Raw genomic sequence first — 24,956 nt, 5'->3', positions numbered from 1 at the left:
ATCAAATGTCATATTTATTATAATAAAAAGAACAAATTCGGCTTGTTAAATAAAGGTTTTATTGAGAATGACAATTTCAGCCAATTAAAATAAAGTATTTTTAAATAAAAAAACCCTTTTATTTAGTATTCAATTGAAAATTTATAACTTCACTTCACTGCCTGTATACAGAATCTGAAATTGTTCTTTTAATAACATTGTAATTTATTTTTCCAAACAAAAAAAACGAATTAACATTTTCAAAAATTAAAGAAATGATATGACGGTAAATTGTCTCATTATTATAGTTTTTTAATACTATTTTTTTATTAATAATAATTGTTTTTTTCCAATGGATTTTTTATTTTTAAAAAGTATTATTGTATCAACTAAATTTGACAATGATTTGTGTTTTTACCAAATTACTCGTTGTGTTTGTAATACAAACACTCTCTTTAAAATGGTGCCAAAGTGGTGACACGATAAATTGTTATTTTTCAAAAACAAAACAGTGTGACACTACGGATTTTGAATATCAACAATCAATTCTTTGGATTAAAAATTCTAAAATAAAGTACATTAATTTCTTTTTATTACGATATATTGAAATTAATTTTGTTCAAAAAAACAAAACAAAGATTATTTATTTAAACAACACAACCAACAATTTGGAAAATATATTAACACGATACAACGTTACAACATCATATGAATTAACTATAAACGACAATTACAGTTTAAGTCAAAAACGTGCACAACAAAGAAAAAATTATATAAATTGTAACGGCTTGAATGTCATTAATTGTTTGGAATGTATGACAGATTATATAGGCTGTGCTTTGTGTGAACAAGGTTACACTTTGGTTTATGGAATGATTAATGCTTTGAAAGAATATATATGCACAAATTTAACATTTTCAGAATATATTCAAATGGGATACACAAAAAGATGTAATGATAATTGGAGGTATAACCAATCTACAGGAAGGTGTTGTGCCATCAATTGCAGTTCCAACACCTGTTCCGCTTCTTTTACCACTTCATGTGCTTCATGTCACCACCATATAAATTAGTTAGCTACTCGTGTTATTACAACGGGTGTACTGTTCCAAATTGTGAAACTTGTAATAGTTCGAGTGTTTGTACCACATGTAAAAGTGGATACACTTTAAAAAATTCGACTTATTGTGAAAGTAATATCATAATCCAAAATTGTTTAACGTACGGAATATCATCGTGTATTACATGTGAACCGAATTACTACTTATTAAACAACAACGCATGCATACAATGTGACACAATTTGTGGTAATTCATGTTCTGATTCAACAGGTTTTTGTTCAACTTGTTCTATTGGATTCGTATACAGAGAACCCAAATCAAAAGAATGTGAATTGTGTTCTAATTTTGATTCAAAGTGTGCTGAATGTCTGACTCCAAACAAACAGTGTCGGGTGTGTATAGACGGATATTACCCATCAAATGCCAACTTGAGTTGTATTCCCTGTGATTCAACGTGTGCGTCGACAGGGTGCAACACACAAACGGGCGCTTGCAACACTTGTGTAAGCAATCAATATACAATAATCTCTGAAACAAATGTTTCGTGTCAGACGTGTTTTTCTTTTGACCCGAATTGTGTAGATTGTTCAACAATCACAAGAAAGTGTACTGTATGTAAAAAGGGAATGTACCCATCAACAACATCTCCATTTACATGTGTTGGTTGTGATTCAACGTGTTTGAATGGATGTAACACACAGACGGGAAACTGTGAGACGTGTTCATCACAATACACTCCCGCAATAACACAACCTTCAAAATTCTGTTCTTTTTGCAATTCTATAGACCCAAATTGCAACACATGTTCATCAACAGAGAGAAAGTGTCTGAGTTGTGCATCTTCATATTTTGTTGGGATTAATGGAACAAGTTGTGGAAATTGCGATTCTTCTTGTTCTTTATGTGATTCTAATGGGTATTGCACATCATGCGCATCAAATTATGTGATGTATGACACACAAAGCACAAATTGTGAAAGTTGCACAGACTTTGATTCAAATTGTGAAATGTGTCCAGGTGGCACACTGAAGAAATGCACAACTTGCAAAACAACAAACATGTACCCGTCACCAGATACCGGGAAGTGCATTTCGTGTTCAACGACATGTGGTGGAAGTTGTGACCAAACAGATGGAAATTGTACATCATGTGCGAGTGGTTTGGTCTTTACAAGTCCACCATCAACTGTGTGCGAAGTTTGCAAAAACTTTGATTCTCATTGTGCCACGTGTGCCTATAATGGTGTCAGCTCATGTCTAATATGTTCAATGGGGTATTACCCATTAAGTGGCACGTGTGTTGCGTGTTCGGCAACGTGTCAACAAAACGAGTGCAACGCAGCAAATGGACAATGCACAAAATGTATTGACAATTACGTCGTGACTTCACCAATTTCTACAAATTGTAATAGTTGCAGTGTTTATGACCAAAATTGTGTGACTTGTGCAACAGACTCCACAAGAAAGTGTGTTTCCTGCAAACCAAATTATTACATCAAAACGAGTGGCAATTATAAATGCCAAAGTTGCTCATCTACATGTGGAGGTGCCTGCAATGGTAGCAATGGAATATGCACGACATGTTCGAGTGGGATGGTGCCAACCGATCCATTTTCAACAACGTGTATAACATGTCAGGCATTTGATGTAAATTGTGAGAGTTGTGTGACTGGTGAAAGAAAGTGCACAAAATGTTCAACACCAAACATGTATCCAAACGACACGTCACACATTTGTGTGTCATGTTCATCAACATGTGGAGGGAGCTGTGATGCAACAAATGGGATATGCACAGCATGTCAAGATAACTATGTCTGCAATCGACTAAATCACGTGTTTGCGAATCATGCTCAACTTTTGATGCACATTGTAATAAATGCTCGTCTGCATTTGACAGAAAGTGTGTGATGTGTAACACGGGATATTACCCAAATGAAATTGGTGTATGTGTTCAATGTAACACAATCAACACTAATTGCACTACTTGCAGTCAAACAGTTAAGAAGTGCCTGGCGTGCAAAGACCCACAATACGTAGCTTCAAATGTGCTTTGTACAAACTGTGAAGTTGGCACTTACAAAAAGACCGATACAACATGAAAAAGTTGTTATTTTGCAACTAAGTACTGCAATGTGTGTTCCACCCTTACTGTTGCTGTTTCCAATTGTGCCTCTTGTATGACCAACTATGTGTTGAATGGCGGGAAGTGTCAGTTGTGTCCAAGTGGGAAGTATTACAATCCAAATTCAAAGAGCTGCCAAAGTAATTTTGTGAACTGCCAAATTCAACTCTATGAGTCGACTTGTCTTCTCTGTAACAACAACTATTTTTTGGCGAATGGGGTTTGCCAACCAACATCACAATGTCTTCGTGTGATTGTTATGACCAGATTTCAGTCAACTCCGATTGCAAAGACAATTTGACAAACTGCAAATATCAAAAAGTTGAAAAGAATAATTTTATTTGTAATAATTGCAACGACAACTTCACTTTGAATGGAAATGATTGTCAAAGTTCACAACAAAATATGGAAATTAGAAATGGTATTATTTACAAATGTGGAATTGGTGATTATCTCAACATATCAAATGATTGTGCTGGCTGTGGAAGTTCTATTTCAATTTGCCAATTATCAAAGAACAGAATTACTCCCCTGGAGTGTACCACTAATTATATATTTGACACAACTTCAAACCAATGTGTTCCAGATGAAAACGGCAAAATATGGATTTTGCACCAAGTGTGCTTCTAATTTAAATTACCCATCACAAGGAAGGTGTTCCAAATGTCAAACAAACAATTGTGGTCTCTGTGACAGTAATGGTTGTCTTGAATGGTTGGATGGCTTTGTAAAATACACTGACACTTGGTGTATATCAAAGAGTGAAATATCAACATGCAAAACATTTAGCTCAAGTGGGTGTGTTGTTTGCAATGAGGGGTATTACCAGACAGACTCAAAGAATGTAGAGAACAAGTACGATTACTGTGTCCCAATAGAATCCACAACAGTTACATATTGCAAGAGATACAGTGCAAATAACAATAAATGTGTTGAGTGTCTTGATACCTTCAAATTAAAAAATGGAATTTGTGCTGAAACATTTGATGAAGATGACAAACTTAAAACAAGCAGTAAAACAGTAACAGAAACAACTTGTTTAATTCGAAATAACAAAGGATGCCAACACTGCGCCGATGGTTATTACAACATCAACAACGAATGCCTTCAATGTAAAAATGACTGTCTTTTTTGTTACAACACGACTTATTGCACAACATGTAGATCTGGGTTTTATTTTGACACATCAGGAAACTGTAAATCTCTTGGTGTGTTGGAGGAAAGTTGTGACATTGCGCTACCCGGTGGTGGTGGATGTGCAATTTGTAACAGTGGGTATTATCGTGAGGGTATTAGTTGTATACATTGTGATGAGTTGTGTGCACTTTGTGTTAATAGTTACGAATGTCTTGCATGCAAAGACGGCTATTTCAACATTCAAAGCGAAGGCAAATTGTGTCAATCAAATACAACACTTTCAAATTGTGAATTGTCATCGTTTTCTGGCTGTGAAAGGTGTGTGTTTGGTCATTACTTATTAAATCACAAATGTTATAAATGTATTTCAAATTGCATTTCATGTGAAACTGAAAGGTTATGCACAGAATGTGATGATCAAGATTATGTTTTAGTTAACTCGCAATGTCTTCATTATACAAAAGTAAATCGTTGTGTTTCAGCACAGAATTCAAAATGTGTTAAATGTGAAGGTCAACAAAAACCGACAGATTATGGTGATAGTTGCACAGATTCTGTTAATTATGGTTTTGTCATAGGTATTCCAATCACAGTTGTAGTACTATTGATATTAACAGTTACTTTGTTAACAATTATTCTATTTGTTATATTTCAGCGATATAACAACAAACAACAAATGCAGAATGTCTGTGTTTTCGATATTAAAAGTTCTAATTTAACGATGGAAAAAATGAACGACGTTTTGTGCTCCAACAAAAATGTTTTACGCTTTGATATTGATAGCGACGAAGTTATTAAAGTAAACACCGAGACTCGTGACTTGATATGTATTGGAAACACTTCAAAACACAGTTTGAAGGTTCAATTTAGTGTGATTGAAGGGTGTGATTGTTACCAAATACGTACATTACCTTCTATAGTCACACTAAAGCAAGGCAAAGCCTGTGAATTTGAGTTATTTATAAAGCCATTATGTTCATGTCAAATAAAAGAAAATATTATGGCGATTGCTCTTGACATTGTGACAGGAACTGTTTTGAGTAACAAATTACAAATAGAAGTCAACACAGAACAATCAACCAAATTAAATTACAGAGAACTCGAAGAAACGAAGCAAATTGGCGAAGGTTCATTTGGTGTTGTGTACAAAGGAAATTACAGAGGAAATGTTGTTGCTATTAAAAAGATGAAACAAAGTGATAATAAAGAAGAAACCATTTCTGAATTTAAAAATGAAGTCGACATGTTAGACAAATTCCGAAGTGAGTATATCGTACATTTCTTTGGAGCCGTTTTAATACCAAACAAGATATGTATGGTCACAGAATTTGCGCAATATGGAAGTTTACAGGACTTGATTAATAAGAAAAAATCCAATGAAGTTGAAATGAATTTACGAATAAAATTGATCTTAGATGCTTCAAAGGGATTTTATATTTACATTAAAATGGAATTTTACACAGAGATATCAAACCAGACAATATTCTTGTTATTTCACTTGATATGAATGACAAAGTCAATGCGAAATTGACTGATTTTGGAAGTGCTAGAAATATCAACATGTTGATGACTAACATGTCATTCACAAAAGGAATTGGAACACCAGTGGACATGGCACCTGAAATAGTTAAGAAGGAAAAGTACAAGAAATCTGCTGATGTGTTCTCACTTGGTATTACTATGTTTGAGTGTTTTGGGTGGTGTCAGGCATATCCAAAAACACAATTCAAATATCCATGGGTTATTGCAAAGTTTGTGATTGAAGGAAAACGTCTTGATAAAAAGGAGAATATGAGTGATAAATCTTTTGAGATTATCCAAAGATGTTGGGAACATGAACAATCAAAAAGACTGAATATTAAAGATTTAATTTCAAGTCTATCAAATTTAACTTTAAAGGTCTGAAAAAAATAGAAAACACATTCACAACAATAAGTAATTAGGTTTTTATATTATATCATCTTTTCAAACAAATATATGAACACTAGTATGTTTTTTACGAACAAAATTATCAAAACAAAATTTAAAATATAAGTTTTTTAAAATGGTTGCTACAGAAACTGTCAAATGATTATGTTATAAATACAATAAATAAATAAAAAACAAAAAATACGACAATTACACAAATGTTTTGATAAAAAAAATAAACATAGTTTTTATTATTACAGGGAAGATAAAAACCCGCTATCGTCTTTTTAACCGCTTTCTATCGATTTAATAATTATAACTAATAACATTATTATAAAAAGTTTAATACAAATTACCACCTCGGACAGAAAAAGTCTCCACGAGGCATATTCAGCCTTCATTATAAACAGTACTATACATTTTATTATATTAATATTATTTAAATCTTTAAAATCAAGTGGAAGCGGCTAAAAAGAAGGAAGCGGTTTTTTATCCCCCTTGTAATTAAAAAAAACATTCTAGTTTTTAATCAAATGAAAAATCTAAAATAAATGTAATAATAAACTATTCAAATGAATAATTTGTTTGTTATCAAATTTAATTAATTAGTCGAAGATACAGTTAAGTTATCTATTTGTTTTTATTGTTGTTGTACATGCTATTCAACTATATATTTACAATACACATTTTTATTTTAAATGTTATCTTTTGAAACCAAATGAACTGTAAAAAATATCGAAAATTTAATAATTTAAAAAAACAAATTAAAATTTTAACACAAACTACAAATAATGGTGCTGATGTACATGGAAGATAAAAAACTGCTTCTACTTGATTATAATAGTTTTGAATAATAATTATAACAATAATAATAATTAAATAATAACATGTATGGGTGTGTTTATTACAAAAAAAATGTGGAGACTTTTTTTTCCGAGGTGGTAATTTGTATTATACTTTTTATAATAATTATATTATTAAAAATTATTAAAAAGATAAGAAGAGGTTAAAAACATAAGCAGTTTTTATCCCCTTGTAAATAACAAAAACAGTGGTATTGTGACATTTTTTTGTGGATATAATAATAAGTTTTTAAAAAAATACAATATGATAAAATTTGGTTTTATTGTCTCAAAAATAATTTGATTTCTAAATCATTTGAATTGATATCTATAGCCAAATTTGTTGTTTTTTGTACAATTTGTAACGTTTTAATAGAAGATTCAATGTGAAGCAAAACACTTAATTAAGCATTCTCAAAAGTTGTCTTATCGACAAAAAAATATTTTTTTATAAACTAGAATTAGGTTAAAATGAAAAAAATACAAGAAAAATATTGAAACAATGATTTTAAATTGTGACATAAAAAACAAAATGATAATTTGGGGGAAATCATTTTTTCAAACACTCTGTTCATATTCAATGAGATAAATATTAAAAACTCTTTTTTATATATTAAAAAATACATTATTAAGAAATACTTTATTATTATTATAAATTATAACCCTTTATTGTAATGATATAAATATTTAAAAATGGAAATTTTTTAATTTTAATTTTAACAACAGAATGTATTTAATATATAATTATAGTAAAACAAACTAAATATAGATAACAAACTTTAGGAAATAAACAAATATAAAAAATAAAAATATTGTTTTTTTAGTAACTCCGAACACACAAAAATACATATAAAAAGCGAATTGATGAGAGTAATACTACTATCTCTTTTGTTATACAACGCCAGTGCTGCAAAACAGTGGTGTGAATTTGATGGTGTTATCCAGTATGCAGATGATGTCAATTGCGTTGAGTCTAGTGAATGGAATATCAACGACATAACATTTAAGTTCACCGCCAGTTGTTGCACAACCCAGACAAAAACACTCAACGATGATGGCGAGAAAAGTGGTGATGAAAAGGTGTTTAGTTTTGATAATGATAAAATCGTTTTAAAAACGTTGTTTCTCCAACTTACAAATAACTATGCAAAGATCAAAATATGGGACGGAAACCGGACAGAAGGGTTATTCGTTGCTTTTGGTTGTTTTGATAATCAATCATTTTGTCGTACAACTGTTAGACAAGATAAATTGGCATATATAGACCACCATTGGCATGGCATATCTCTATTTTCAGATATCGACCAGTACTTTTATATTTGGATATATTGGGAAGGAAACGAATTACCAGTACAACTGTTTATAGATGGATATGTCTCTCAACACGTTACTCTCGATTATATGAAATCATCAACTCAAAATTTAAGTTATCTATACTCCAGAAATAGATATTTATTTACAGGTAATTCAAATGAAGATTTAATTGTAATCAAAAACAAAGATGGTGTTGCAAAAGAAGTCTGTGAACGGTTTGGATACAAAAGATTCCTCTTTTTCGAAAAATCATATAAAACCACATATCTTAGTTACACGGCGTGTACTTGTAAAAGTACAACACACCAACTTCTTGAAACTTATGACTGGAATTATCCCGATTGCCGATATAACCATTCTTTATACGATTTGGATTTAACAAATGATGTTGACAATGAAGTCACTATAGAAGTTCAACTTTCCTCGTTTTATTCAGTACTATTTGACACAAATAAGAAATACATTTTAACGCCATTCAACGATAAAACCACTCCTATGACTTTCACACATTTTGAAATGAAGGAAAATGTTAAGGTCGAGTTCTTGATTGAAGTTTTTATTAATAATCTGACGATAACTTCCATTGGTAATTATTACTTCAAAAAAGGCGTCAATATACAAACGGTAAATCACAACGAAGATTTTATCAATAAAATCTTGTTTTCTGTTGATAAAAAACTGACCGGTGATGGAACATTATTGTCTTGTGGGCGTAGAGTGTTTTATGTTGAATCACTGTTAAATGGGTATATGTGTTATTGCAATTACACCAATGGCGTTTGGGATCCATCAGACACGTCTTTGAACAAAGGAGATTGTTTGGAGTATTCATTACAAAGCAGTTTAATACTTCAAATCGACTCCGCCAACTACGACGTGGCTGCATATCAAAGTTGGCAACAAATCAACTTTTTCAATCAAAGAAGTACAATCACAGGAAGTCATGTCCTTGAAACACGAAACGCCAACATCCAAAGTGATGTCGTTTTTAATAATATTAACACTGTTTTTCATATAAAAAATGCGTTGGAGTTCGACCAAAATACGCATATCATATTTCAACAATTTACAACGCTGTTGATTGATGAAGATGTCAAGATTGTTCTTCACAATCCACAGAACAACACAAATAGAAATGGAATAATTATGATCGAAACCGATGCAAACTTTCAAAACAACAACGATGCAATGACTGTCCAATTTGATAGCACCACTTCATTAAATTATTGCATCGAATTGATATCTTTTGAATCCCTTCACCAATTTGAAGCTTTCACTCCAAATTCAAAACTGATTGGCGGGAAGTTATATCGAGTTTGTCAAGAAGGAAATTTACTCAATGAAAACACACAATGCAATTTCACAGGAAATGATATGAACACTCACCTAAGTTACGAAGAAAATATCCTTCATTGTCCAATTAACACAGAGAACGCAATGATTCTGTTGAAAACCAACAACTTGGCACAAACAGTAAACTTCAATGGTCATTTTGAACAACAAAATAATTCCACTCTGAAATTTACAAAAAGCATCAATTATTTGACTCAATTTAAAGAAGTGAATGAAAATGTTATTTATATCGAAGAAAATTCAATAGATGGTGGAGTGTTCACTTTAGAAGATCAAACAAAAAAATTGTTTATGGGAAACAATTTTGGCTTTCAAAGTTCAACAACAAAAAGTTTTAAGAAATCGTCGAGTTTTGCAGTGACAAGTGATACAAAATACAACTGCGTTGCTTTTGAAGGGAATGTCGACTCAACACAAAATTCGATGTGTCTTTCTTGTAAAAATGAATGTTATTTGTATGAAAACAAATGCAATGTTATATCAACTGTATGTAATAGAATATATAAATCATTGCATTATTCTTTATGTGAAGAATGTCCGATAAAATATGAAGCTAAGAGATACGAATGTTATCAATGTCCTGACAAGTGTCTTCGTTGCGTTGATGGAAAATGCATTTCTTGTGAACAGAACTATTATTATGATGACAATGGTGTCTGTCTACCAATTGATAATTCAACGGGAAGTGTTCAATTGTATATGTTGCAAAATGCAAGAAAGTGTTCAGAAGGGTATTACACGTCATCTACAACATGTCTCAAATGTCCAGACAATTGTATTCAATGCAAAGATTCATTAACATGTCAAATATGTAATACATCCAGCTTTTTAATCAATAAAGGCGATTCTGTCATATGTGAAGTCCAAAGCAATGTTTCACTTGCAACAACATCGACTATTTTGTATTGTGCAACAAGTTATTACAAAGATACATCGAGTAATTCATGTAAAAGGTGTTCAACCAAGTTTGGTGAATTGTGTGATTTGTGCGATTTTGACAAATGTTTGAAATGTTCGCAATATGGAGTCATCAATAGAGTGACTGGGCAGTGTGAAATTTTATCAGAGACTTCATGTTCCACAACCCAAAACACATATTGTACTTCATGTGAGCACATAAATTATGCTATGAATACAAGTGGCCTTTGCGAACCCAACACCAACTGTGCAATTTCATTCAAAAATGGGAAATGTCCAGTTTGTGTCGATGGATATTTTAATACACCTGCAAGGGTGTGTGAACTCAACACTACACAAAGTGACAAATGTATTAAATTAACACAAGAAGGCGACAGGTGTTGTCGTTGTGAAACCGGTTATTTTGTATTGGACAACAAGTGTTTTAAATGTTCAGACAATTGTGTTGATTGTTATAATTTTGATGAATGCCTCCTTTGCAAAGACAACTACTTTTTACTTGAAAATGGGACATGTGGAGAGATATCTGAAGTCACAAACAACTGCAAAAAGTTGATTCAGACGCGTTCTATATGTGCATTATGTCACATCAACTACTTCAGAGATGCAGATGGAAAGTGTGAGAGTTGTATTGAGAATTGTACCATATGTAATCAGAAATCGAAGTGTTTACAATGTGTACAATACAACTTTTTGCTGACAGATTCTACAAAATGTCTTTCATATGACTACTTGGATAACTGCGACATAAAAACGGCGAGTGGATGTGCGTCGTGTTCGAAAGGGTATTTCATTTTAAATCAGATGTGTGCAAAATGTGACTCAAAAACAATGAATTGTACTGAATGTACACAATATGGGGTATGTACATCATGTACAGACAACTTCATCTTATTATCAGATGTTTGTACTTCGATTGACAAGATATCTGATTGTATTGAAATCGCACAATCGAAGTGCTCTAAATGCACATTCTGGCATATTCCCAATAACTCTGGCACATCATGCCAAACGCAAGCTGTCTGGTGGGTCATATTTGTGTGTGTCTTTTTCGTAGTTATAGTAATCTTAATGTTGATAATAATGTGTATAATAATCATTTTCAAAGTGATTGAACACAAAAGGAGAAAGAAAGCACAAAAGGAGACGTGTCTGTTTGAAATGAGCAAATCAAACATCAAATTTATCAAAACGATAAATAAAAACGTTGTAGTCAATATCGATAAAATTGTGTTTGAGAGTGCTGATTATGGTGATCTCAAAGTTGGGGAAGAGTCACGTGAATTGATATGTATTGGCAACAATTCCAAAAACACCATCAAAGTTCAGTTTTCTTCGAAAGGAGACAACTATAAATATTCATTCAGAAGTGAGCCAAAAGTCGTTTCAATTCCAAAAGGAAAAGCATGTGAATTTGAAGTCTTTTTGCTGGTGAATTGTTCGACACAAATAGAAGATACCATCTCTTTGTTCTCTGCAAATTTAAAGAAAGGGGAGACTTCCGAAGTTTCGATTGGAATTTGTGGGAAGACTGAAATATCGACGCGTTTAGACCCAGACGAACTCAAAGAAGAAAAGAAACTTGGTGAAGGCTCTTTTGGAATTGTTTACAAAGGAAATTTTCGAGGACATGTCGTTGCAATTAAAAAGATGAAGGAATTTTCTGAGACGAAACAATCAATGGATGAATTTACAAAAGAAGTTTTTATGTTAGATAAATTCCGTAGTGAGTATATCGTCCATTTCTATGGCGCTGTCTTTATTCCATCTAAGATATGTATGGTCACTGAATTTGCTGAATTTGGGAGTTTACAAGACTTGATGAAACATAAAAAAAGCGAAGAAGTTAATATGAAAATGCGAGTGAAATTGATGTTAGACGCATCAAAAGGGATTATATATTTACACACAAATGGGATATTACACAGAGACATCAAACCAGACAACGTTCTCGTGTTTTCACTTGATTATAATGACAAAGTAAATGCAAAATTGACTGATTTTGGATCAAGTAGAAATGTCAACATGTTGATGACTAATATGACATTCACTAAGGGTATTGGTACTCCAGTGTATATGGCACCTGAAGTGTTGAAAAAGGAGAAGTACAAAATGTCATCAGATATTTATTCGTTTGGAGTCACCATGTATGAAACATTTGGGTGGGAAAACCCTTATAATAAAGTGGATTTCAAATTTCCATGGAAAATTGCCGAATTTGTTATTTCTGGAAAACGTCTTTCAAAAAGGGAAATCATAACACAAAATGAGTACAACTTTATTTTACGATGTTGGGATGATGATCAAAGAAAGAGGCCATCAATTATCGATGTTGTTGAAAAGTTGGAGACATTTAATTTTGTTTGAATAATATTCAAAAAATATAAACAAATATCAGACAAAACTTAATATGATGTTAACATTTTAACAATTTGTAACTTTTGCGAAAGATACAAAAATTTACACAAACGTTTAAATAAATGTATTTTGTTGTTTTTGTTTAAAAATTTTTTATGAGTAAGTACATCATCAATGAAAACATATATAAAGTCTGTTTTCTATTTAGCGATATTCTTAAAATATAACAAAGAAAAGAACTAGACCGAAAATATTAAACCATTATTTACTATACTCAATATCGCTAATTAAAAACCATTAACTATTAATAAAATTGTCATTAATTAAAACTAATGATAAAAAAATCATGAACATTGACTTTTTTCCAAATCATTTGTTGTCGTGTTCAATTTGATCCAAATGATAATTTGACATGTCTACTCTATCTAATATGACATTTTATTCAATTTGAATAACCTGGTTGACATAGTTTATTTCGTCGTATCACATTTCAAGACCAACCTATTCTTCGTTTTTGCTTTATAAATTTTTCAGTTGTTTAGCCATTTTATTTTTTGTTATTTTTAACACATATTTATAAAAAAAGAACAAAAAAATAAAATACAAACCATTTTTTTGAAAAACCACTTTATTTTTATTATAAATTATAATACTGTTATTATAATTCATAGTAAAAACCCAATATCGTTAAATAGAAAACAGACTTTAGTTTCTTTGGATTCAGAATAATTAAGTGATAGAGAAATTAACTATTTTGAAGTACCTAATATAAAAATTAACACACTTTTATTTTAGTTTTTTGTCTTTGGTGATATTTTTTGTGACAAAAAAACAAACTCATATTAACTTTAATTGATAATAACACAAAAACTTTTAATAACACTTTGTAAAAATAGCAATTCCAATTATACATTTGATATAATTATTATTTTCAAGTTCCAAAAAAACAATAGCTATTTTTCTTTAGCTTTTCTTCTTTGGCTTTTCTAAAAAGTGAGTAAACGGTTTCTAATTTACAAAACAAAACAAACCTAGCAGTGATGTTTCCTTTTCTCTGCTTTATAATTTGTTTTTTTAGTTCCAGTTTGAAATAAATGGTTTTTGATTTCAGTAAATTTAATTATAAAAAACTATTTAAGAAAAAATCAATTAAAAATAAGTATTTTCATCATTTCTAAAATCCATATGTATAAGAATTCATTGTGATTGAACAGCTTGTATTCATTATTGTTGTTGCGGTATTTTTCGATTGATTCCATTACTCTATATTTACATTTAATACCATTTGGTTGAATTGGAACTTGATTTTTTAACATCATTTATTTTTCAATATTTTCTATTTCCTCCCTTTATCTTTTAAGATTTTCTAAATTCACCTATTTTTTTAAGATTTTGTTTTTTTTTCTCGAAAATTTTTTTGATTGGCCAAATAATTTTTTTTAAAATACTTAAATTATGAATTGATTTTTGCTCAGGAAATGGTCCTAATCATTAGGGAGTTTTACTAAAGTCGGGGACTCACTTTAAAAGTCGCCCACTCATTTTAGGCACTGTATAAATGAATAAAACAAGCAAAAAAAGAAAAAACATTAAGACTTACAATTAAAAAGTTTTATTTTTTATTTTTGAATTGTTTATTTTATTTTAGACTCTTTTGATTAATAACCTTGATTGTTTGAATGTTTGTTTTATGTTATCGATGACTTTTTTAATTGTTAAAATAAACAAAAACTTATTATAATTTAAATGTTGTATCATTTGATGCAATAATATTCTTCATTACATCATTAGTTTATTGTTATATTATCGTTTATCTTGTGTTTGTTAGAAATAGGTTGTTTTACTCATGTTTAGTTACAAAATGGATCACTACCAAAAAACGAACCTGGAAAATCGGGGAAGATTTACCCAATATTTGGGTGATTTCCCGATTTTTTGTTCAATAATTGAAATTGTATTGGTTTTTAAGGGTTTTAAACTGTGTACCGTTGTTGGTTCAACAAACAGGAAAATAAAAAATAAAACAAATAAAAAACAGTAAATAATGGGAAACTAGGACAAAGGGTTTTTATAAATTTTGGAAACGGTACAGAGTTTTGAAATACAGTTTATTATGTGCATTTCTAATTGCCAAACATGTACCGATAACATTTACTGTTGTTTATGTGCTGGCAAAGCTAAGCTCCAAGAAGACAAGAAAAATGTTACACAACGTGTTCTTCGAGCACTTACGATACTGCAACTTATTACAAGAAATGCACTATTGCAAATTGCTTGGAGTGCAATAACAATAATGAACGCAGTAAATCTATTGACAACTTTGAGTTGAGTGGAACACCTCCAACGTGCACTTCTAAAAATGGAGCGTGTGGAGATGGGTACTATGGAGAAGCTGGAAATTGTCAGAAATGCAGTGTGAGTGGATGCAAGAGATGTAGTGATGGTGAAACGTGTGATATGTGCAGTGGAATTATGAATTTGGAATTTAACAAGAAAAAGTGTTCGAATGATTGCCCAATTGGATATTTCGCAGATAACCAAAAGTGCTTGAAATGTGACGATAAGTGCAATAAATGTCAAGCATTGGACGTGTGTGATGAGTGTAATGAAAACTTCAAATTTAAAGTAGAAGGAAAATGTTATAATGAATGTCCTGAACACTACTTTGAAGGAAATGATATGTGCAACAAATGCAGCAACAATTACCAAACTCCTTGCAATACAACTGAATGTGAAAAATGCACCGCACCACAAAACAAAACAAAAAATGGTGTTGACAAGATAGTTATATTTGTTGCTATGGTTGTACTGCTTTTTCTTTAATTTCATTTAAACTTTATTTTATTTTATATTGATTAGAAATATTGTTTATTATTATATATTACAATAATATATGACAATGTGAACACTCTGTTTAATATGTAAAATTGTATTGTGCAAGACTTTTTGGGTATTTTTAAATTTAATTAGAATATGAAATAATTTATTCGTATTTATTTAAAACCCATTATATTTTTTTTTAGTTATTTATTTGTTATTTAAAATTACAAATCAAGTTTTAAACAAAAATGTATTATTTCAACATAATATCATTTATTTTTTTGTTGTTATGCTTTTTCAACAAAAAAGTGACACAAACAGTAATCAAGTTGGTAAGTGTCGAAACAATTGCAATAACTTCGAAAACAACAAAAAATATGTAGTGGACAACAAAAGTGTAGTCATTGTATTCACTTGAAATACAAAAAGTGTTTGGCATTATTTTATTACTGTAAAATATCAATAGAAATAATACACATTTAACAATTGAAAGTATAAGTCCAACAAGTGTTTTTTCAAAAGTCAATTTGTTCAACACATTTAACACTGCAAAAACTATGTGAGTTATAGGATACACTCCAAATAATACAAATACAAACGAGAAACTAAAATTGTATTTTTGGAAACAATTCATATTAATTTTGAACGATTCAAATAACAACTTCACAAATTGACTAATAAATATCAAAAACACAATCTTAATGTTAATTTCTTATATACTCAAAATATTTTACATCACAAGTATTATTATTTTTGTGTATTACTAATTTCAACACTTACCTTCTAATTTATCAATATAAATATATTTAAATCGTAAACTTGGGCCACAAAGTCCGACACGTTATAACAGTATTTTTTTCTTTTGTTTTTCGGGATATTAATATATTTTGTCGAAATTAATACCTGTTTTACTTATCATTATTTTCCCTTATTTCGATTTTTTGAGTCTTTTTTTCAATTTATATTTTTCAACTTACACTACAATTTCCTTATTTCAAAATCATAAATTATTTTGGTTTATTAAACATGAAATATCAATTTCATACCCAAATTGTATTTTAAAATGACGAATTAAATCTTTATTAAAAACAATTAACAAAATAATAATTCGATGGTTTTTTCAATTCGTCGTTTTGTACAATAACAACTAAAAACTTGACTTCATTATAATTTTAATATTAATTATCACTATAAAGAGAATCAAATTTAAATAAAAACACATGAAATTAATTAAAACATGACATATCACAAAACGTTTTTATTTTTTGTTGTGTAGAAAATATTAATATTTAAATAATATATATATATGTCAATATATAATAATCAATTAATTTTGTTTTTATAAATGAAATATTGTCGTTTAATATTTGATTCGGAATAAATAACACCAATTTAATTCAAAATGATACATTGGTTTTTGTACAAAATAGTCACACCAAAAATGAATTATGAATAAATGTTTTTCTTATATTATATATAATTATTTCAAAATGAATTATTATTAGTTTTGTTAAAAAACATATAAAAAATTACAAAATCAATGACTATTTCAATCCAAGAAGCTGTAACAATAATGAAAGTTGTTGGTGAAATACGTTTAAATTTGCTTCCAGATGAATTTATGTCTCAAATAATCGGTGATGAAATGTTTGATGAACGTATTAAATATATCGTTGGAGATCAAAAATATTCTGTTTTGGCAGCAATGCAGTCAAACCCCAAAGCAACAATGGAATTAAAAACAAACTTAATTGTTGGTGGAACTGCAATACGGATATCATTTAATGTGGATCCTGATGTTTATAATAAATTATTTCCTGAATCTCAATATTTATTACAACGACCAATTTTAACAGTAAATTCTGACTACATACCGAAAATAAATGAAAAACTTGATGAAATAATTCAAACATTAAATATAACAAATAACAACACATATTTGATGCCTCTACTTGAAACAAATGAAATATATCTTAATCTGATAAAAACAAAAGAAGAAAATCTTCTTGTTTGTTTCAAAAACCACGTATACACTCCATTTTTAATACAACAATTATTTCAAAAAACAACATAATTCCTCCAGGTAAAGGAAAAATATATCGATGTATCAAATCATTTAAAATGGGAAATTCATTAGTAACTCCAAAAATGGGACGTCCAAAAACACCCATTTTTATCAAAGAAAATATAATAAAAAGAACTAGACGCCAACCAAACGAATCTGGATCAACATGTGCAAAAAAACTTAAACGTTTTTGGCATCAAAAGATTTCTAAAACTGAAGTAAATCTTATTCGAAAAGCACATCATTTCAAATATACACAAAAAATTAAAGAACAATTTTTGTCTCATAAAAATATTCAAGATAGAAAATCATTTGTTGATGGTGAACTTAAAAGAATAATGAAAGAAAAAATAATAATAATATAAACAAACTTAGACATAGACATTTACCAATTTTATTTTCAGATGAGTGTCGTTTCTGTTTCCAAAATGATGCCCGAAACAACAAAGTTTGGATAGAAAGAGGACGTTTAAATAAAAAGTGTATACTTCATATGCCAAAACATACGACAAGTGCTATGGTATGGGGAGTTATTGGTGTTGGGTTTAAAAGTGAGTTGATTCATTTTGACAAAAATGTTACACCACAAACTTACATCGATTTCATTAAAAATAGTGGAGCACTAATTAAAATGAAAAAATATCGTAAAAGGTTTCTTTCTATGCAAGATGGTGCCACTCCTCACACCGCAAAAAATACCTGTTGTTTTTTTCGAAAAAGAAAAAATAAAATTGTTAAAAAAAATGGCCTGGAAATTCGCCCGACCTGAATCCCATTGAACAAATTTGGTCTATCATAAAGAGAAAAATTAATTTGACTATTGATATGGGAAAATATGAAGTATTTGAAGAAGTGAAAAAAGTTTGGAATTCAATTTCACAAGCAACAGTTGATCGACTCGTTTTATCATATGAACCGCGCTTATTGTTATGCAAAAAGGAGAATTTTCAATCAATTGCAAGAAAACTGTGGAAATGTCATAACTTGATACATTAATAACTTTTAAATAGTTTTTAATAACTTATAAAATTTGTTATAATTACACTTTTTATAATAACATATATATATTAAAAAATAATTATTAACAAAAAAATATTTTTGTTATAAAACATTTTAATTTTAAAACGGTGTAGTTACAGAATAATTATTTGTGAAAACATTGAATGTTTTAATAGACGTTTTTGTGGGAATCATTAAAATATTTAAAATAAAAAAACACATCAAAAATAAAATAAAAACAAAAATGTTCATAACATTCAGCACATTTCCCGTTATTTTTCGACAAAATACTGTATTATTTAAGTAAACAATCGAAAAAATAACAAAAAAATAAGTCCGAAAGTCCGACATGTCGGACTTTGTGTTCGGAGTTTATTTGACAATTAGAATTTTTCTATGTTTTTTTTGTTTTTAAAAAAACAAACACCTTCAAGAACCCCAATTACAGCAAATAAAACACACGAAACAATGTTACCTGTACTGACCATCTAACAACAAATGAAATAAGTACCGAGTTATTACTTTTTATTTGGTAAGCGATAAAAAGTGACGGATACATTATTCTAAAACATCATTACAAATTATTTTGTAATTAAACCCATTTTAATAACAATAAATTTAAATATTAAATTAAATTAGTGAAAAAATAAAAATATTTTTTTGAATCTTTATAAAAATAAATATTAAATATCATATGTTGAACAATTCTTCGATAATAAGAAATTGTTGTTTGGTTGGATATTATAACACTTTATTTGATAAATGGTTATTGTTTATTTGTTATAAATGATTGGGAAAAGAAGAAAATATATCTAACCATAACCAATGTGATGATTAAGCAATCACAAGTATTTATTTTATTAAAAATATAATCAATGAAATATTGAAAATTGTTTTTAAATTGAATGTTTTTTACTAAAATTTTTATTAACACGTTCGTTGTTTTCCCTTTATTTTTTTCAAAAAGCATAGAAAAAAATGTTAATTTTGCTTTTTCTTTTAAAAAAATTATTGTAAACCCGTTTCATTTTTTTTTCTGAGGATTTTTTGCCACACTATATCTTATTCAAAAAAATTACTACAACAACAGTACAATCCTTAAGATTTCAACAAAAATTATAATGAAAGGATAATTTGATTGCAATTATTGGAATATCGCTAATATATTAGTACTTTTCCCGTCGCAAATATTTTTATTCCGATAAAACACCACTTTTCATTTATTCTCCTTCAGTTTCACACTTTGATTCGCTCTCATTTTGTTCATGATCTTCCACAACTTAAGGCCATTCGATAAATCCTTTGAAAACTTGTTTTGTCCCAGACAGCAGCTACAGATTGAAAAAGTGTGTGTTTTGCAAACACTACAACGACATATGAAGCACTTATTTTTAGTCCTCTTTAGATTATTTAAGTGACCTGTTTTAGATTTTCCTCTCTCTCCGCGCTTTCTCGTCATTTTCAATGTTTTAGTGTTCCCTTCTAATATCCATTCTTCGATCTCCATACAATTTTTTCTTTCACAACAACAGGAAAAACATACTTCTCTTTCTCTTTCATTTTCCGTCTGTTGTTCAACTTCCATTTGTTTCCACAAATCGATATGGTACTTTTGGAGAATTGCCATTTCCTTTGCCTTTTCCGTAATCGTTCTTTCTTTGAATTTTTCCATTATGTAATTTTTACAGAGCGTTTTCACCAAATTTCTCAAAAACTGGGAATGTTCAATATTTTTATTGAAACATCGACTCACTGCAAAAGTATTGGTCATCGTCATTTCTAAAATGTTTTTAAACAAAACAAAAGTGCACCTGGAATTTCTAAATGGAATCGGGAATTCAGAACACAAAAAGTTAAAAAAATCTACCGGATATTTCAACTTATTGTAGACGTTGTTCATGTTGGTTTTCTTTGTTGACTCCTTCCAAACACCCGAATTTTTTAAGAAAGTTGACTCAATTGAAACCACTTTCGTCTTATTTGGATTAAACGTGTGAAGAAGTATTGATCCACTTTTCCAAAATTTGTTAAATGGTGGATTTTCATCATTTTCCTTGTCTATTATTGTTTTCAACTCAAATATTCGATTTTCCCGATTCCTTATGTCTTCTTCAGTCTCTTTTTCATTTTTTGATTTGTTTTTGTTTTTATTTTATCGGTTTTTTTAATTACTTTTGCTTCAAGATAAATTTTCATAAAATATTTTGTAAAAAACATAACAAATTTTTTAATATAATTTAATAGTTTAATAAAGTCAATTCATTTTTTCTAAACAATATAACTTCGAAAAAGATCGATAGACTATTTTATGAAATAAAAATATAATTGAATTTGACAATATATAGTAAATTAACTATTAGTAAAAAACACTAAAAAACAAAAACAATTTTGTTTATTTATAAAAATACATTGATGCAACGAAACAAAATGTATTAATATAATTATAAATTTTTAATGATTTATTATAATACATATTTATAACATGATTGTTTCGTTTATTAAATTGATCTTTAATATAAATAACATATCAAAATGTGACATCAAAATAATTTTCAATTTATCAACACTTATTATAATAAAACACGTATATCTTAATTAAAAATTGTATATATTATTTATGTTAATGTATATACCAATTTAATTAAATCAATATCATTTTATCTTTTGCTTTTTGAAATTGATACAATTTATGGATTGCAAACAAAAAAATTTAAATTATCAAAACAAAAATAATTTAATATAATTTGCCTTTAGTTGGAATATGTAAAAATTGTCACATTAATAAAATCAAATAAAACGAATTAATTAAGACTTTTGCAAAGACATTACATTTGAGAATAAATGTCAACCATATAATTGTCTATTTTAGTGCTGTTCAAAAAAACTTCTTTGAAAATAAACAACAATAATTAAAAAGATGATGTTTAACTTGCCCGATTATGAGCACAAAAAGCAACTCATTATTGTCTTTATACAAAAGTTAATATGTAGAAAAATCTATACAAAATGTTTTTTTATAAAACATTGTAAAAAACAAAACTCTAAAATAATTTTTAATAGTTTTTTTGGTAAAAACAAAATTATAAAAATAATCAAAAACCGACGCAACTTAAGATTAAAACAAACTACACTTTGTTTATTCCAGAGATATTTTGCACAAACAATACCATTTTGCATGCAAACAAAGGGATTAAATGATAAATTCAATTTTTTTGGTGTTTTATAAAACAATTTATAAAACGGACAAATAGCAATTAAAAATGAACAGTAAAATACGTATTATATATAAATATATTCCTTCTTAATATCGCATAATCATTGATTGTTTTTTTAATGTGGTAAAACAAAATTTAATTTGCTCCAAAAACTACAAAAATATTAAGAACCATCAGGAGAAAATGCAAATGGGAATTAGAAGAACCAATTTTAACTATATTTTTAATAAGTTTAATTATTTTGTAATCGTTTTAATTGTATAATAAGGCAAATTGACTATTAGAAAAAGAAAAACAACATTTTTAAATTATTAAATTGTCAAATTTGTTTTTGTGTTTTTTTACAATATTTTTCTTGTTTTGAAAAATGTGGAACAATCCGATTGAAACAAACCAAATAAAGTGTTTAGGGTTTTTAAATCTATCTCATATTATAAATTAATTTATATAATAATTACTTTATATTAGACTTTGTAAATTAGCAATAAACTATTTATGTTTATTTAGTTTTAAAAGACTTATTTTTAAATAAATAAAATTATTTATAATAATTTCTTTTTATTATGTTCAATATAATTAAAATATAATAAAAAAATATTTTTTATTTACTTTATTAATATTATTACCAAATAATTAAACTATAATAAATTATATGTTGTTATATAAATATTGTAAACAATAATTGCCTGGTTATTTTTTAATGTAATAATTACTTGGAAGAGATTAAAAGAAATAATCAATACATTTTAAACACAAAGATTGGAGATTATTTTGAAAAAAACTATAACGAATAGTTTATTTATCATAATGTATAATAATAATTAAAGAATAATGAAAGTGTATTTTTTGGATTTCAATTATCTCGTATACTTTATTTTTCAAAAAACGATTTGTGTTGAAGTAATGCCTTTGCAAGAACTTCAACTTCCTCAGCCGTGGTCTCAGTTTTCAACCCGACCAAATGAGCAAGGTCATTGTATCTCTGGTCTGCAACATACAAGTTGTACTTTGGACACTTTTTGCCAGTCTCCGTTTCTGAGATGGCAGCAAGTGGAGTGACTTCAGACGCCATGCCAGTAGTCAAAGATCTCATGAAACAAATTTGGTAAGATCAAGATTTTCTTCAAAGTTGGTGTTCTTGCTGAGATTGAAGAGATTAGAGAAAACAGAGTCACTGAAATTGTTGGTGGTCTTCATGTGTGTGCAAAAGCAATCTCACAAAGAAAACTTATTGAATGGAAACTCGATGAACAGATTGTCATTATTGTCATTCAAGACACCATCCACATTTGGTACCATTTCAGAAATTGGGTCTGGTTCAGATTATTCCAAAAGGTTAGACCAATACTCAAGAAGAGAAGAGTTGATGAGGAATTTGCAGCCAAAGACAAAGAAATTGAAGCTTTGAAGAAGAAGCTTGCTGAAGAAATTGCAAAATCAGAAGCCGTTGAGAAGGCACTTTCTGAGATGAAAATCAAGAACATCGACTTGGAAACTTTAGTTTAAAAGCTTAAAGAAGATATTGAGTCAAAAAAGGTTAGCACTTGACGAGGCTGGTATGAAGTCACAAGAAGACCAAAAACACATTGAAGAACTCCAAGGTGATACTAAGAGATTAAAGGAAGACTTGAACAAGTTAACCACTGAGTACAAGAAACTTGAAGCTGATAATTAAGAACTTCAAGATGAAATTACCGAGCACAAAGCGACTGTTGCTAAGAAGGAAAGTGTCATCACTGAGTTGAACAAAGACATTGAAGATAAGGAAGGCGAAATTTCTGACTTGAAGAAGAAGCTTGAAGCCGAAGAAGACAATTCAAAGGATCTTGAGACACAATTGCACGAAAAGGAAAACATCATTGCTGATTTGGAGAAACAAGTAAAGAAATTGCAAAACACCATTTCTGGTGTCAACGCACAGAATGAAGACACTGGAACTGTTTGAATGATCTTGTCAATACCGAAAATGATTTGAAAAAGACTCAATTGGCTCTTTACGATACTGAGAAAAAACTCGACAAACAAGTTGCTCAGAACAAGAAGGTCTCAGACGAGAGAGATGGATATAACCAACAGTTACAAGCTGAGAAAACCAAGACTGCTGCTTTGACTTTGGACAAGAATGCAAATGATAAAAAGATTTCATCATTGAACTCGGAGAAAGATGAGTTGGAAGATAAAAATAGAAAACTTGATTCTTCTAAAAAGATGCTTAGAGAATAATTTCTGAGTTGACAAAGAGAATTGAAGACGAACTTAATGACTCTGATATGTTGAAAGCACAGAAGGCCGACTACGAAGCTTAAATCCAAGCGTTGAAGGACGACACGGAGAAGACTGAAAAAGACTTGGCTGGTGCCAAATCGAATATGCATCAAAAAGACGTTGAAATTAATAACTTAAACGAACACATTGCCTAAACTGCTGATAAGAAAGACAAGCTTGAAGCTGATGCCGAGAACACGAATGGAAAGAAATATGTTCAAGAGAAGCAATTGTCTCAATTGAAGGCTGACAATGACAATTTGACTAAAGCCAAATTTGTTGTCGATGCCAAATTGGAAGACGCTGAAAGAGAAAAAGCTGCTCTTAACGAAGAAGTTGAAGCCGCAAATGAGAAGTTGAGAATTACTAAAACGATTTGGGAAGAACTAAAGCTGAACTTGATTAACTCCAACAGAACTTTGACTATCTCAAGAAGAATGCCGACACTGATGCTGCTGATAAGAAGAAACTCAATGGAACTGTTAATAAGAGCAATAAGAAGATTGAGGAATTAAGTGCCAAAGTCGACGAACTTACTGGTGTTATTACAAAAATAGAACAAGAAGTTGTTGAAGCCAACGAAGAGCTTGAAACAGTCAAG

At 29.4% G+C, this 24,956-nt stretch overlaps 4 protein-coding genes across 4 annotated transcripts; all 4 read left to right on the top strand.

Moving 5' to 3' along the window:
* Positions 1 to 1,021: 1,021 nt before the first annotated feature.
* EIN_040850 (hypothetical protein) lies at positions 1,022 to 3,138 on the top strand (the record flags this gene model as incomplete). Its single annotated transcript, XM_004184789.1, has 2 exons — positions 1,022 to 2,939; positions 3,038 to 3,138. The coding sequence occupies 2 exons, from the start codon at positions 1,022 to 1,024 to the stop codon at positions 3,136 to 3,138; spliced, it is 2,019 nt and encodes a 672-aa protein (XP_004184837.1).
* Positions 3,139 to 5,019: 1,881 nt separating this feature from the next.
* EIN_040840 (protein serine/threonine kinase, putative) lies at positions 5,020 to 6,203 on the top strand (the record flags this gene model as incomplete). The annotated part of the gene is made up of 2 exons (XM_004184788.1): positions 5,020 to 5,641; positions 5,764 to 6,203. The coding sequence occupies 2 exons, from the start codon at positions 5,020 to 5,022 to the stop codon at positions 6,201 to 6,203; spliced, it is 1,062 nt and encodes a 353-aa protein (XP_004184836.1).
* Positions 6,204 to 15,104: 8,901 nt separating this feature from the next.
* EIN_040830 (hypothetical protein) lies at positions 15,105 to 15,814 on the top strand (the record flags this gene model as incomplete). The annotated part of the gene is made up of 2 exons (XM_004184787.1): positions 15,105 to 15,206; positions 15,245 to 15,814. 2 exons carry the CDS (start codon positions 15,105 to 15,107, stop codon positions 15,812 to 15,814), a joined length of 672 nt encoding a protein of 223 aa, XP_004184835.1.
* A 7,179-nt stretch (positions 15,815 to 22,993) lies between these two features.
* Positions 22,994 to 24,956, top strand: EIN_040820 (hypothetical protein; the record flags this gene model as incomplete). The annotated part of the gene is made up of 5 exons (XM_004184786.1): positions 22,994 to 23,075; positions 23,220 to 23,590; positions 23,811 to 24,029; positions 24,523 to 24,690; positions 24,771 to 24,956. Coding segments are annotated over 5 exons (1,026 nt in total), but the record flags the coding sequence as incomplete, so codon positions are not given.

The sequence above is a fragment of the Entamoeba invadens genome (genome assembly GCF_000330505.1).
Source record: "Entamoeba invadens IP1 unplaced genomic scaffold scaff_1105074725255, whole genome shotgun sequence".
Classification (NCBI taxonomy): Eukaryota; Evosea; order Mastigamoebida; family Endamoebidae; genus Entamoeba; species Entamoeba invadens.
Note: the sequence above shows the minus strand (reverse complement) of the source record. Positions and strands in the feature narration are given on the sequence as shown.